At 43.2% G+C, this 16,136-nt stretch overlaps 1 protein-coding gene and 2 pseudogenes across 1 annotated transcript; all 3 read right to left on the bottom strand.

The window, feature by feature from the left end:
- Positions 1-336: 336 nt before the first annotated feature.
- LOC100987076 (dehydrodolichyl diphosphate synthase complex subunit NUS1-like) lies at positions 337-5,351 on the bottom strand (annotated as a pseudogene).
- Positions 5,352-8,664: 3,313 nt separating this feature from the next.
- On the bottom strand, positions 8,665-9,104 carry LOC100980722 (cell cycle exit and neuronal differentiation protein 1-like; annotated as a pseudogene).
- On the bottom strand, positions 9,073-16,136 carry C1QTNF9 (C1q and TNF related 9). The gene is made up of 3 exons (XM_034936466.3): positions 15,949-16,136; positions 13,265-13,327; positions 9,073-11,137 (listed from the first exon to the last, which is right to left on the bottom strand). Exons 1-3 carry the CDS (start codon positions 16,112-16,114, stop codon positions 10,365-10,367), a joined length of 1,002 nt encoding a protein of 333 aa, XP_034792357.1. The 5' UTR covers positions 16,115-16,136; the 3' UTR covers positions 9,073-10,364.

Below are 16,136 nucleotides of genomic sequence, written 5' to 3'. Positions count from 1 at the left end.
AAGTTTCAACTTTCAATAATAAAATTCAATAAATTTGATTCCTTAATCATAAAAACTTGCTTTACACATTATTTACATGTTGTTAAAGTACATACAAAACATCACAAGGATTTGATTGTGCATGGCACCATCACAAAGAAGGAGGAGGGAGCTAATCCAGTAACATACATTCAAAGATTAAATTGTAGATATGCACAGTGTATTTGGCACTGTTCATTAATATTATAACACCTTCCTCTCAAAGACAGGCATTCTTAAGTGTTAGTCATAATATACCAGAATTTGCTATTCACATTAAAACCACCTTTTAAACTTTATAACAGTAATCAATTATTATTAAGAAACAAAACACAATGAGAACTGGGAATGGAATTCAAATCCTCCAACTTCTTGCTATGCTCCAAGCTGCCATCCATAAAACAGGTTTAATTTGGTAACTTTTCCATTGAGGGGAGTGTCAACAAGAAACAACTTAAAGACAATATTTTCCAATACAAATAAAGACATACACTTTTGTTTAAAATGAACAGCTCTTCTTGGGAGTGCAAAGGGAGCCTTGATGATGTACAGCTTGTGATGATTTTGGCAGCAATTATAGAACAACCAATGCCATTCAAGTTGTGGAGATTGTACTAGCAGGTGAACTCATAAAGAGAAGGTTCTGGAATGCCTATATCTGAAATCAGAATCCTGGTAGTTTGTAGTTTGCCTCTTCCTAGAAGTTCAAGAGACTCAAGTCATAGGCTACAGATGTACTTTCAAGTATATACTTATAAATGGAAGGAGAAAATAAAAGCACAAAAACGCAAATATTAAACCTTTAGTGGCTTGGGCTATATTCCACTAGGTAATTTATTTGACTAACTTCACTTTAACAAAGATTAAATCCCTTCATTTTAATCAAGTCCATTAAATTTCATTCATTAAAGCTATACATACTCCAGAATGTTTATAAGACATTTACACCTATCATGTTTACAAAAAGCATAAATTCAGTCTTAAGCTGCACTACAAATGCCTCAATATAACATAATCACAGTATAAGGAAACAAATCAGAAATTCTCTGATTAGATATGCTGTAGCTTCACAGAAAACTCTCAGTAATAAATTAAAACAAAAAGTCTTACAATGTATAATGGGCTATGCAGTGCAAAGTAATGTCACCGGACCAAAATTTAGTTCAATCATTTTTATTTCAAGTGTATTTTAAAAATCATAAATGGGGTTTCATAATCTAAAGTTGAAACATTTATTCTTCATAGCTTCAGAATTTGACAAGCAATTGTAGACCATGCTTTCCAAATCCAGTCTTCTTTGCTATTTTTCAAACTTCCGAGATCTAGTATTAAACTCCTCCATTCTAAATGTACAGTTTTAGATAACTATTGTACACTTATTGATAAGAGTTTTCTTAAAACAGTCTATCAAATATAAATAATGGTTTCTATCTAAGAATCAGCAGTGAGGAAAGAAATATTAAACACCAGTCAAGAAATCAATTATTCATTTTAAAAATAACAGAACCAGTGCTGCTCTCTGTCATAAAAGAGAACATGTAAAATTTATTTTTGTAGGCTTTGGCAATATTTTACTCCCCACAGAGGCCTTCAATCCTACTTAAAGATATTTTACACACGGTAACCATCAGGTTTACTGAGTAAAAATCTCAGATATTAACCATGCCCCTAAAATGTGCAGTTCCAAAGAGGAACAGGTTACTTTTGAGGAAAAAAAGTTGCCGTGGTAACTTCCCTCAAATGTTTATTTTAAATAAAAATAGTTGATGGGAATATTTTTTAAACCAAGTTTGGGTATAATATGGCATACTGCCCATCAAACAAAAAAGGAAATCAAAACTTTTTTTCCACTTATAATGAGTTTTTTACCTTTACTTTTAAGATTACAACTTATTGACCTTTTATGCTTGTTTGGTTTGTTTTTTGACTGCCTAATCCAATATTTATTTATTTATTTATTTATTTATTTATTTATTTATTTATTTATTTTTGAGAAGGAGTCTCGTTCTGTTGCCCAGGCTGGAGTGCAGTGGCGCCATCTTGGCTCACTGCAAGCTCCGCCTCCTGGGTTCACGCCATTCTCCTGCCTCTGCCTCCCAAGTAGCTGGGACTACAGGCGCCTGCCACCACGCCAGGCTAATTTTTTGAATTTTAAGTAGAGACCGGGTTTCACCGTGTTAGCCAGGATGGTCTCGATCTCCTGACCTTGTGATCCGCCTGCCTCGGCCTCCCAAGTGCTGGGATTACAGGCGTGAGCCACCGCGCCAGGCCGCATATTTAAATTTTTTAAAGTCTGCATTTCAATGTAGTAAGAGTTCTTTTTCAAATAATCTTCATAAGCCAGAATACAGACACCAGAGCAACACTCTCAAGTCACACTGTTTGACTATAATGAAGAGATGAAAATGGGCGGATATCTGAAGATAGGTATTCCCTCTGCTCTGAAGGTGAGCAAGCTTTTAACATGTGAGCAACACAGAAGTCCTTTCCTCTGGAGCTCCTTTCAACTCAGAATGCGTCAGTTCAGTAAGTCAATATATTATTCTTAAAAATTAAAGTTTGGTCACTAAGAAGGACTGAACAAAAATTATTCCTCTCTCGCCAAACAGTTCTAAACAGAACTGTTCTAGAACCTGATTAGAACCAGAACAGTTCTCATCAGGCCGTCCTCTCCCCACGAAAACAGGGAAGTAGCTGGGCTGAAGACTTTATTAAGTGTGACATTTCAGTTCCTAAAACATCACTGCTATTTGTTCAGAGTTGTAGGTCTATGTATTTCCTTCTCCAATACGCCCCCATTTATGTTTATTTCCACACATACAAACGTGCACATGTGTGCACGCGCACACACACACACTCACTCTCAAGTAAGACACTTCTTTGTGTTTGTTGATAAATTATGAGGATTATGAACTAGGCGTGTACAGGGTTTCATAGGTGCTTTCTAAACATCAGAGTCACTTGGGTCCTTTCCTCCATAAGCCTCAGATCAAATTATGCAACCAATGACCACGACTTTCCCAGACGCTGTTCACAGGCTGCATAATGACGAAGGGCAGAGAAAAAGTCCTCATAACTGATGTTTAGATGGGAAGGCAAAGAGACAATGTCAGTCAATCTGATGTGCCAGGGAAGAAAGCCTTGTGTGCTGTCCACAGGACCGAACTTCAATACTAAATCAGGATCAGGACAACCATTTGAACTGAGTAAACTAACATATCTACATCCAAATCTGTGGGTCTCCTTTGCTTCTGGGCTACTCACTGGCAAAAGTCTTGAGCGGCTCTCACAATATCTGCTTTTCCATCTTCCGGGGATAGCACCTTCACTGCCAAATGGCAATTTAAAACTTGATCGTCTTTGTCGTTACTATTTGCAAACTCTGGTGAGTATTTTGAACAATCTAGGCCCAGAAGTTCTTGCTGTTGTTTTAAAATTCCATCCATCAATCTGGAATTATTTCTTTTGAAAATACCTTGGTGGTCGTAGATGCTAATGTAGAAGATGCCCACGGCCATACACCACACCACGAGGCTCGCGATGTCCGAGAAGCTGGGTTCCTGCTCCATCTCGGTGATCACCAGGCCCATGTGCACAGGCAGCTTCTCCAGGGAAGGGCCGTCCGCGCGCCAGCGCATTCGGTGGGGGGCTGCGGGCAGGCACTCCCCCCCGCGCGGGTGCGTGTGGTGAGGGCTGTTCCTGCTTGCGGAGCGTGAAGCCAAGCGGCTCTAGGACCGCGGCAGAGGCGGCGCGGCAGCAGCGCCGCCAAATCCAGTTCCAGGTGTGGAACCGAACGCGGAGCCAGGAGGTGAGCGTGCGGTGCAGACGGAGCAGCGCATGCAGCACCCGTCACAGCAGCTCGTACAGCCCCATCATACTCTTGTGGCCCTTGGGCACCCCCTCTCCCTCCAGCCCACTCCCGAGGCGCGACGGCTTTTTTTTTTTTTTTTTTTTTTTGAGACGGAGTCTCGCTCTGTCACCCAGGCTGGAGTGCAGTGGTGCGATCTGGGCTCACTGCAATCTCCGCCTCCCAGGTTCACGACATTCTCCTGCCTCAGCCTCCCGAGTAGCTGAGACTACAGGCTCCCGCCACCACGCCCGGCTGTTTTTTTTTTTTTTTTTTTTCTGTATTTTTAGTAGAGACGGGGTTTCAACCGTGTTAGCCAGGATAGTCTCGATCTCCTGACCTCTTGATCCGCCTGCCTCGGCCTCCCAAAGTGCTGGGATTACAGGCGTGAGCCATGGCGCTACGGCTTTTTATCCGCCCCTGCGCCGGCGCGGGCATCGCTCCGTGTCCCCCCGCCCCCTGAGCCCGAACCCCTTCCCACTGCCAACACCTCACCTCGCCCCCGCCGCCATCTTCCTCCTCCCTTGGCAGCCCCGCCCTAAAAATAAATAATTTTAAAAAGCATTCATTTTATACTATCTCTTGAACACTGTTCAGCAGGGTAGATTCCATATTGATGATTATTTTCATCAGCACTTGGAATATACTGTTCCACTGTGCGTGGTCGTGATTGCTGCAGTTGTGAAGTTTGCTGTCAATCTAATCAGAGTCCCTTTACAGTTATGCCTTTTTTAAAGTGCTTTTAGTGTTTATCTTTTACTTTGATAATTTACAATTTAATTTTAATATTTCTTTTTTAAACAGTGTTATTGAGGGGTGATTGATATACAATAAACCGCACATACTGAAAGTGCAAAATTTGATGCATTTGATGTGTTTATGCTTGTGAAACCATCACTAAAGTTATGATAATAAACATATCAGCCAGGCACGGTGGCTCACGCCTGTAATCCCAGCACTTTGGGAGGTGAAGGCGGGTGGATCATGAGGTCGGGAGTTGGAGACCAGCCTGGCCAACATGGTGAAACCCCGTCTCTACCAAAAACACAAAAATTAGCCAGGCGTGGTGGAACATTCCTGTAATCCCAGCTACTCGGGAGGCTGAGGCAGGAGAATCGCTTGAATCCGGGAGGTGGGGGTTGCAGTGAGCCGAGATTGTACCACTGCACTCTAGCCTGGGTGACAGAGGGAAACTCCGTCTCAAAAAAAAAAAAAAAAAAAAAAAAGATAATAAACGTGTCCATCACCCCAGTCTCTCCTTGTGCCCTTTGTAATCCTTCCCTCCACTTCTCCACCCTCAGCCTGTCCCCAGGCAACCACTGACATACTTTCAGTTATCATAGGTTAGTTTGCATTTTCTATAATTTTATATACCTGGAAGCATAGTGTATGTCCTCATACTTTTGTGAAGTCTGGCTTCTTTCCTTCAGCAAAATTAGTTTAAGATTCATCCATGTTTTTGGCAGTATCAACAACCCCATTTCTTTCTATGGCTGAAGAGTCTTCAATTTTATGAGTAAAGGCAATTTGTTAATACATTCAGGAGTTGACGAACATTTGGATTGGTTCCAGCTTTTGGTTATTGCAAATAAAGCTGTTATAAACATTTGCATACAAACCTTTATATAGACATATGCTTTTCTCTCTCTAGGAGTGGAATGGCTGGATCATATGGTAGGTGTATTTAGCTATTTAATAAACTGCCAAACTGTTTTCCAAAGTGGTTGTGCCATTTTTACCTTCCCACCAGCAGTGTAGGAGGTTTCTAATTTCTCTACATCCTTGCCATCACTTGGTATATCAGTCTGTTTAATTTTACACCTTCTAGCAGGTGTGTAGTGGTATCAGCTTGTGGTTTCAATTTGCATCTCTTTATTGAATAATGATATTAAGCCTCTTTTCATGATCCTGTTTGCCATCAATATTTCTGTTGGTGAAGTGTCTGTTCAAAACTTTTGTTCCTCTTTTTATTGGATGTTTGCATTTTATTATTGAGGTTCGAGGGTTTTCTATGTTCTGCTTAGAAGTCCTTTACAGATATGTGATTTAAAAACATGTCCTCTTGATTTATGTCTTTTCATTCTCTTAACGGTGTATTTTGAAGAGTGGAAGTTTTTAATTTTGATGAAATGCATACTATCAATTTGTTCTCTTGTGAATTATGCTTTTTATGTTGTATCCAAGGTCACGAAGATTTCTGCTCTATTGTCTTTTTAAAATTTTATAGTTTAAAGTTTATGATTTCTTTGAATTAAAGTTTGTATATATGGTGAGGTATGAATCAAAGTTCACTTTTTTGGGGATTCAGCATCATTTGTTGAAAAGACTATACTTTCTCCATTGAATTGTCTTTGTACTTTGTCAGAAATCCATTGGCCATATATATGTGAGTCTATTTCTGGAATCTCTATTGTGTTTCATTGATCTATTTGTCTATATGTATGCCAATACCATACTGTTTTAATATAGCTTTATATTTAGCCTTGAAATCAGATAAGTAAGTCCTCCAACTTTGTTCTTCTTTTGCAAAATTATTTTCACTATTCTAGGTTCTTCATTTTTTCCATAAAAACTTAAAGTTCAGTTATTGATTTTTACTTTTAAAAGCCTTCTGGAATTTTGATTGAGATTCCATTGATCTATAACTCAACTTGGGAGAACTGACATTTTAACAACTTCAAGTCTTCCTGTCCATGAACATGTTACATGTTCCATTTAGTTAGGTCTTCTTTAATTTCTCTCAGCAATGTTTTGTAGTTTTCAATGTACAAGTCTTCCACATGTTTTATTTGATTTATGGCTAATGATTTTATATTTGTTAAAGGTATTGGAAATAACTTTTAAAATTTCAATTTCTGATTGTTTTATGTAAAAATACCCTTGATTTGTGTATATTAATCTTGAACTCTGCCACCTTGCTAACTCACTTATTAGTTCTAATAGCTTTTATTTCATGGATTCCATGGACTGGTCTACACAAATGATAAGGAAAGTGTTACTCTTTCCAATCTAGATGACTGATTTCTTTTTCTTGCCTTATTTCATGAGATAGAACCTCCAGTACAATGTTTAATGAAAGTGGTGAGAGTAGATATCTTTACCTTGTTCTCAATTTTAGGAAGATACAGATTTTTGTGTAGATGGCCTGTATCCTATGAGGACTCTTCATTTTATCCCTGGTTTTCTGAGGGCTTTTAATCATGACTCAATGTTGGGTTTTACTAAGTGCTTTTTCTATTGAGATGATCATATGCATTTTTCTTTTTATCCACTAATATGATAAAGTTCATTTATTGATTTTTGAACGTTAAATCAACTTTGTCTTCCTGCGATAAACTATACTTTGTCATGAATTATATAGACAAACTAGATTTGCTAAAATTTTGCTAAGAATATTTTCATCATTGTTCAGAGGGATATTGGTCTCTATTGTTGTTTGTTATGATGTCTGTTTGATTTAGTAAGAAAGTAATGCTGTCTTCATCTAATAAAAAAAGGACCTTTTCCTTTTCTATTGTCTGGAAGGATTTGTGTAGAATTGTTATTGTTTCCTTAAATATTGTTAGACTTCACCATGAAAACCACCTGGGCCTATAGTTTTCTTTGTCATTAGGATTTTAATTAAAAACTTGATTTTGTTACTAGATACTCATGTTATCTATTTCTTCTTGAGTGAACTTTGATAGTTTATGGCTTCCAAAGAATGTGTTCATTTCACCTAAGTTATCAAATTTATTAGAAAAAAATGGCTTACAGTAGTCCATTGTTTCCTTATAGTTACTGTAGAAGATTTGGTGACACCCACCCTTTCATTCCTGATGTTGGTAATTCGTGCCTTTTTACTTTTTTCTTGATCAGCTGACTAGAAGTTTAACAATTTAATTGATTGTTTAAAATGATTAGCTTTTACTTTCTTGGATTTTTCTTATAATTTTCCCTTTTTTCTTTCATTGATTTCTGTTTTTTTATTATTATTATTTTCTTTATCTGCTTACATTGTGTTTAATTTGCTGTCTCTTTCCAGTTTCTGAAGGTGAAAACTCAGGTCACTGATTTGAGACATTTCTTTTTTGCTATAATGTAGGATCTTAGTGCTTAAATTTGCCTCCAAGCATACATTAGTTGCAGCTCCCTGATTTTGGTATGTCATGTTTTCATTTTCAGCTCAACAAACTTTCCAATTCCTCTTTTGATTTCTTATTTGAATAATACGGTTTGGCTCTGTGTCCCCACCCAAACCTCACCTTGAATTGCAATCCCCATAATCTCCAGGTGTCAAGGCTGGGACCGGGTGGAGGTAATTTAATTATGGGGGTGGTTCCCCCATGTTGTTCTTGTGATGATGAGTGAGTCTCATGCAATCTGATGGTGTGGTTTTTTTTTTTTCTTTTTACAACCATGCCCTTTGATGTCCCCGCGAGGGTTGGGCCCAGGCAGAACCCATCCCGGCACCCCCACCTGCACTCAGAGACCAGCCCTGGGGGCCCAGGATTACCCAGCCACCGCCAGATCCCACACAGGGTCCATTCCTTTCTCGCAGTTCCTCATCTGTGCCCTCTCCCGGCATCCGGCACTGTGGACCCCGGAGCATGGACTCCCTCGGCCCTGGAGGTTGGGGAAGTCCTGGATCAGCAGGGGTGGGCCCTGGTGTCCTCGCCACTGTGTGCATGTGTTGGGGGCATATATAGACGTGTAATGAATGTCCGTGTGTACACATAGATAAGGGTGAATTCTGCATGCACTGGCTTCCTCAGGTCTCTACAGGAAGTGGCTCCGTGCCCACCGCCTGGCCCCAGATATTATTTTTTCCAGGCCAGGAAGGCCACACCGAGGATCAAGGCTATGGCTGCCACGGTATAGGCCACTCCCAGCAGGGGCCTCAAGTTCTCGCAGGACCAGGGACCTCGGCCCCTAGGACACCTACTGGCAGCCTCGTCCTCCGCCGCCCCGTCCCCAGGACCCTTGGGCTCCCGGGTTGCAACGGGACTGCTGGGGATCATGGAGCCCGTGGGGACCAGCTTCAGGTTGCTGTGGTTGTTGAGAAGGGCAGGGTCTTCTTGGCAGGCACTGTGGTGGGGGCTGCCAGTGGCTGCTGCTTCTCGGCCGGGGCCTCCTTCTTCGAGGGCTTGGTCAAGGGGGCTTTCCCATCGTCTGCCAGAAGTACCTTGGCCTTGGTGGTGGCTTTGGGCGCCTTGGTGTCTGGTTTGGGGCTGCTGGCTCATTACCCTCTGGACTCCATGGTGGGCGGGGTGTATGGGACAGGCAGGTGGCTGCACCAGAGGGGCTCAGGAAAGCTCGACGCGGAAAGTGTTAAGACTTTTGGAAATGTTGAGATGGGGCGAAAATGTATTTTGCACAGGTGAAGGAAATCAACTTTGGGAATCAGAGGGCAGATTGTTTTGGGTTGAACTGTGTCTCCCAAAAGAGATGCTGAAGTCCTAACCCTCGGTACCCGTACATGTGACCTTATTTGAAAATAAGGAGCTGCAGATATGATTAAGATGGGTCATAGTAGATTAGGGAAGCTGTCCTTGTAAGAAGAGGAAAATTTGGCTGATGCAGAAGGAGGACAGCCACCTGAAGATGGAGGCGGGGACTGGAGTGATGCTGCCACCAGCTGCCAGAAGCTGGAAGCAGCAAGGCTGCATCCTCCTGTATCCCCTTTGGAGGGAGAATGGCCCTGCTGCTACGGTGATCTCAAACTTCCAGCCTACAGAACTGTGAGAAAGTCCATTTCTGTTGTTTAAAGACTCCCAGTTTGTGTACTTTATTAGGGCGATCCTAGAAAACAAGTAGAGATTCAAGTCTGGCAAATAATGATCAAACAATGATTTGTTGGGTAAAATGGTGATTAAAACCTAGGTTAGAAAATGAGCAAAGTGGGAGGGAGAGCACCAGGACAAATGGCTAATGCATGCAGGGCTTAATACCTAGGTGATGGGTTGATAGATACAGCAAACCACCACAGCACATGTTTACCTATGTAACAAACATGCATGTTTTGCATATGTATCCCAGAACTTAAAATAAAATAAAAATTTTTTAAAAGACAAAATGAGCAGTGTCTACAGCTTTCTGGAGTATGACAGCATCACCAGCTTAAAGCTGTTGCTAGTACTAAATGGAATAAACATTTCCCTCTAATTTCCCCTTAATGTCCTCAGAAACACAGATGAGGGATACATCTTCATATGACTCCTCAGAGCACTAAAATGATATTAAAACACTCTTCCCACAAGAAACGCACAGATGAGGGATTCTTCAGATAATAGGAATAAGAAATGTGAAATAAATTAGAATAAACCATGAGCTATTTTAAATATTTACTCCTGGAAAAATAGTAAGTTACACAGAATCAGTTTTGGGAATAACTTTTCCATTTTCACCTTTTTATGATTATTGTAATAATTGGAGGAATTAATAAAGTAAAACCATCTGAATAAGTTCATCCCAAGCTGATTCTGATGGATGGTCTGGCGGATTTTTAAACTCTCCCCTGTCACGGGCTGCTGAACAGAAGGAACCCTGTGAAAGTTGTGTCATCGTCCTCATCAGCAAACAAGCCATTGAACCTCTCTCCTCCTGTCACCTGCAGCCACACCTCATCCCCGAGCTTCAGCTGCAGGACAATGCCGCCAGAGGCCTGGTCCTCAGAGCTCATGTAAGCATCTTTGGTGTGCAGTATTTTTACTCCATTTTTGACCAAAGACACCTGAACATTCCTGGAGAAAACAGTGATGTGGTAGGTGAAGTAATAGACCCCAGCAATGTGGCACGTGAATTTCCCCGCTGCTGTATCATAATGGTTGAATTCGTTATACAGGATCTTATCAAATTTAATGGGCACATCTGAAGAAGGAAACTTGCTCAGCACCGTGAGCCCCACAGTGAAAGCACTTTTTGGCAAGACTAGAGTCTCACCGATTTTCCCTTTCTCTCCTCGATCTCCTTTCCAGCCTCTTATTCCCCGGACTCCTGGCTCACCCTGGGGCCCCGTGGGTCCAGCTTCTCCTTTGGGACCAGGCTTTCCAATAGGGCCCATGGGGCCCGGTAAACCAGTTGGGCCCAAAGGCCCAATGTTGCCCCTTGGCCCCTCAGGACCAGTGGGACCCACATCACCCTTATTCCCCTTCTGCCCCTGAGGCCCAGTCTCTCCTTGGAGGCCTTTCTCTCCCATGGGCCCTGCAAGCCCCTTGGGGCCATGTTTTCCTGGGGATCCTCTTGAGCCTTGATCACCTTTGATGCCTTTTGCTTCAACTTTTCCATCTGCTCCTAAATAGAGAAAGAGCAAATAAAGAGATAGCTTGTGAAAGATTCCCTTGTGAACAACTTTGGTTTTTCTATAATTGAGCTCACAAATGAAACAAAGTAGTGCACAGGTTCAGTATATGCCCAGAGTTTAAAATTCAATTACTCCATCTGGGTGCGGTGGCTCACACCTGTAATCCTAGCACCTTGGGAGACCGCGGCAGGAGGACTGCCTGAGGCCAAGAGTTCAAGACCAACCTGGCCAACATAGCAATACCCTGACTCTAAAAAAAAAAAAGAAAAAGAAAAATAAGAAAATAAAATTCAATTACTCCAGCCCAGCTCAGTGGTTCATGCCTGTAATCCTAGCACTTTGGGAGGCCAAGGTGGGCAGACTACTTGAGTCCAGGAATTCAAGATCAGCCTAGGCAACATGGCCAAACTTTATCTCTGCAAAAAATACAAAAATTAGCCAGGCGCGGTGGTGCACAATTGTAGTCCCAGATACTCAGGAGGCTGAGGTGGGAGGATGGCTTGAGCCCAGGAGGCTGAGGCTGCAGTGATCCGTGATCAAACCGCTGCACTCCAGCCTGGGCAACAGAGTGAGACTCTGGCTCAAAAAAAATAAAAATAAATGAAAATCAATTACTCCAATTACACACGTGTGTGCACATGGACACACACATCCCAACACACCTTTTGACTACTGTCTACTAAATTAGTGTCAGGGCTCACATTAGAAATTACAACCCTACCATCTAAGTCTACCATGCTGGCTATTAAATAATGTCAATCCATGACAGAAAGCACTCTGCAGAGCAGAGACAGGCAGATTAACCGACACTCAACCCTAGTTGTGCCATCCTCTAAAAACCTCCTCCCTGGAGTGAACATAAAATAAAGCCTGCATCAAGGCATTGCCCTCTCCTGCCCAACCCCAGCCCCAACCCATCTATCCCACCGGCAATTCATCATCTACAGAAGCCTTGATGCTTCGTTGCACCCCCACCCATACCAAAGAGCCGTGGTTGCAAGTGTGGACTCTGAGGCTAAATGCCAGGTTTCCATTCTGTCCCCATATGCACACAGGACGTCAGATGAGCTAGTGAGCCTCGTGCCTCTGCTCCCTCACCTATGGAACTGGGGTGATAAAACTACCTAGCGTCTGGGGATATTGCGTTCAGTGAGTCAGTACATGAAAAGCACGAAGTGAAGATTACACAAGTTTGCCACTACGACTACATCCCGACCCATCAGGGACCAGTTCTAGTGCCACCTCCTCCATGCAGTGCTGCCAGATGCACCAAGTCAAAAACTCAGTCTCACTCCTCAGTGCTCATCCACTGCAAGGTTCAAGGTTCAACAAACTACAGCCACAGGCCAAATTCAGCCTCCCTCCCGCAAGCTAAACAAACATGGTTTACATGTTTTTTTTGTTTTTCTGGGTTTTGTTTGTCCGCTTGTTTTTTGTTGCTTTGAGACAGGGTCACCCTCTCTGTTATCCAGGCTGGAGTGCAGTGACGAGATCATGGCTCATGGCAGCCCCAACCTCCCAGGCTCAAGCGATCCTCCCACCTCAGCCTCCTGAGTAGCTGGGACTACAGGCACGTGCCACAATGCCCAGCTAATTTTTTTTTTATTTGTATAGACAAAGTCTTACTATGTTGCCCAGGGTGGTCTGGAACTCCTAGGTTCAAGTGATTCTCTTACCTGGGCCTCCCAAAGTGTTGGGATTACAGGTGTGAGCCATGGTGCTCGGCCATGGTTTGCGTGTTTAAATTGTCACAAATAATATTCCACAGTACATGGAAATCATGGGAAATTCCCATTTCAGTCTTCACACATACGGTGTCACTGGAACAGAGCCATGCTTATTTATGGAGCATCTACTGCTTCTTTTCACTACAAGGGGAAGTTGAGTAGTGGTGACAGATCTGTATGGCCTGCGGAGTTGAGAATATTTACTACCCAGCCCTCTGCAAAGCCTGCCAATCCCTGCAGAATCCCCCACCATCTAGAGAGTAAGAACTGTGTTGCCTTTATTGTAAGATTATAATCAGCATGGAGGACTTGTCCATGGTAAACACTTAATAGTTATTAATAAATATGTGACTTCTCAGAATTAGAGCACCATAAATAGGAACTACTAACCTCGTTCTCCCTTCTCTCCACTCGTCCCATCCTTCCCTGGGCTGCCAGGACGTCCTGGTTCTCCTAGGTGGAAAAGAAGAAAATAGGCATGAGTTGAAATTCCGTTTCTGATTTTCTGGCCATTGGTCTCCATCAGCCATGTGTGTTGGAGAGTCTGGGGGTGACCCCCGCCCTGACGGGCACTCTGTCTTCCACACGAGCACAGGTGGAGAGAGGCAGGCATGAGCAGGCATCTGGGTGCTGAGCTGCGTGGGATAAGTGACCTAAGAAATGAACTGAGTGACTTCCCAAGCGCCCATCTCTAGGACGTGCCTAGAGTGCACAGCAAGACAGGACGAAGAGGGAGTGTGTGCAATGGGGACTGACTGTCACAATTGATTGTGTTCCTCTGCTGCGACAAGGACTTGGGACGTGGTCTGAATGTTGGAGGTGCGAGGAGGTTTCCTCACTCTGTTTCTCTTCCATTACTCTTGAGGAGAGTGGAACGGAAGATTTACTAGGCTCCTATGAAAACACAGATGACTATGGTTACGTGACACTATCCCAAGATAGAAGAGAGAGTTCTGGAAGGATCCCTCTAGTGCCTTAGACTGGGGGAAATGCCACCAATCAAGCTGGCAGAGAACATCAGGTGAGTGGGGCTCTGCTGACTACACTCAAGTCCTTGTGCTCAGAACAGGCCCCTCTGAGCCCCAGGTCGGCGTGCTATCCGTCAGCAGGTTGAAGACGATTCTGGCCATGGCAGTAGAGTGCTCACTGGGCCACAGCTCACCCCAGACTCTGGCTTCTCACAAAGCAGCAGAGACTCCCATACTTCAGACCCACTGACGTGGCTGTGCGGCGACAGGCGCAGGCTGGGCCGGCTTGCAGGTCCTGAGACAGGACTGACACAGGCAGACTTATTTCTGTCACGATGTCTGTTCTCCTGGGACACCAGCGCTCCTGAGTGGGGCCTTGGTCAGCGTGGGACCTCTGAATGCAGGGGGCTTATCCCTACATTTGCCCCTCCCTGTGCTCCCCTCCCCTCCACTGGCTGTTCCCCTGTGTCTTCCTCTCCTTCCCTCTTTTTGTTCCCCTGCTTGGCTCTCGTTTCTCCCATTCTCTAGAGCAGTGGCCTCTGAGCTTTCATGATCACGCAACCACAACTCACAAAGCATGAACACAGACCCCAATCAGTAGATATTTATATGTTTCTACATTATGCACAGGTAGTATATGGAAAATATGTTTGGTATAAAACATATGCAAAAATACACTTTAAGATAAGATAAGATAAGATAAAAATGAAGTAAATTTTAGTGTGAGCAATGTGAATGAATATCCTTCTAAGAAATAATATATATTATATATAATACCTATGAACTACATAGAAAAATAGATACATAATTTGCTTCTAAGAAGTATATAAAACTTGAAAGAATGGACACTGGTGAGCAAAGAGGAGAGAAATTCAACAGGGAAGAGGTAGAGAAATTTGGTATTGAATATAGGAGTGTTTGTCTTTGGCCTCTATTTTTTATCTATCACCTATTTATCTCCTTTTGTGTGTAAAATTTTATAACAAAAAATGAAAATCTTATATATTCAGAAATACAATACACACACACACACACACACACACACTACTGTGGTCCCAGTGTGAGGGCAGAAGACCTGATTTCATTAATGACAAGGTTTTGCTATTCATTTGGACTGGGCTGTTTGCTACCTGGGGACTGGAACAGTGTCAATGAGCTGGAGATGTGAGCCAGGAGAAGACACCTCACAGAGCAGATGTGCAGGATGGTGGTTAGAAAGAATGTTGCTTCCTGGTGACCCTTGGCTTCATCCAGCCCACTCAAAACATCATCAGGCCACCAAATGCCATAAGCTGAGATGTGTTAGAAACACAAACTTATCTTTAAAAAGGTCCATAGAAGTTTTGATATATTTTTTTGTAATGCCACTGAACTGTGCCCTTAACCCAGATGGATCATTCTGCATATGCCTTAGATATGTTACCCTATGGTCAAGACCAGGGCTCAAGAATGGTACCCCATTCGGAAACCAAGTCTATTGGTTGTTGTTATGGAAACCACTCGGACTTCTCAGCTTTGGCAAATCTCCCTCCCAGAGGCTGAATCCTGTCCCCCAGATCCCCAGACCCTGGGACAGGGTCCCAACCTAGGTCATATAGATGCATAAGCAGCAGCTGTATGTGTCATCTGTCACTCCGCATCTCCTGCTTCATGGCATGATGCGGTATTAGCTCTTACCTGCACTGCAGCTGGGTGCTTGCTGCCAAATAATTCGTGATCAGATCTCTCTATTAGCCTTTTGTTGCCAAAAATCCGTCATACCTGTCGCCTGAGATGGGAGGATCCATGACATCGTATACTACTGAAAATGTCCTGCGGTGTCAGAGATGAGAGAACCCAGGAGGGCAGGGGTCATGGTGATCTGGCCCTGTGCTCTCCACCAGCACCTGGCACAGAGTCTGGCATGGAGCAGACCCCGTGAGTGTTGCTGGGCAGATGGGTGGATGGATGAATGGGGTCAGGCCCCAGTGAGTGTTGCTGGGTTGATGTATGTATGTATGGATGGGGTGTGAGTGGGTAGGTGAAAAACCACACAGATGATGAGTGGATGAGATGAAAGGAATGAAGAGAGAAGTTGAAAGGCAGCCGAAGCCGCCAGGTGAGTACCTGCATCCCCTTTGTCACCCTTCGCTCCGTCTCGTCCATCTCTTCCAGGCAGACCATTGTGACCGGGGTTCCCAGGGATTCCAGGGTGCCCTTGCCTGCACGTGTCCTGTGAGTTTATGTTCCCTGTGCAGATTTCAATGGCAAGCAGAAACCACCAGATCCTCATGGTTCAGATGACAGACTCTGAA

The sequence above is a fragment of the Pan paniscus genome, chromosome 14, assembly GCF_029289425.2.
Source record: "Pan paniscus chromosome 14, NHGRI_mPanPan1-v2.0_pri, whole genome shotgun sequence".
Taxonomy (NCBI): Eukaryota; Metazoa; Chordata; class Mammalia; order Primates; family Hominidae; genus Pan; species Pan paniscus.
Note: the sequence above shows the minus strand (reverse complement) of the source record. Positions and strands in the feature narration are given on the sequence as shown.

Coding starts and splice junctions, on each gene's coding strand:
- C1QTNF9 (XM_034936466.3), bottom strand. CDS start 16,114: ATGAGGATCTGGTGGTTTCTGCTTGCCATTGAAATCTGCACAGGGAAC. Junction 13,328..15,948: donor GGGTGACAAAGGGGATGCAG/GTACTCACCTGG, acceptor TTTTCCACCTAG/GAGAACCAGGACGTCCTGGC. Junction 11,138..13,264: donor TGGAGAGAAGGGAGAACGAG/GTTAGTAGTTCC, acceptor TTCTCTATTTAG/GAGCAGATGGAAAAGTTGAA.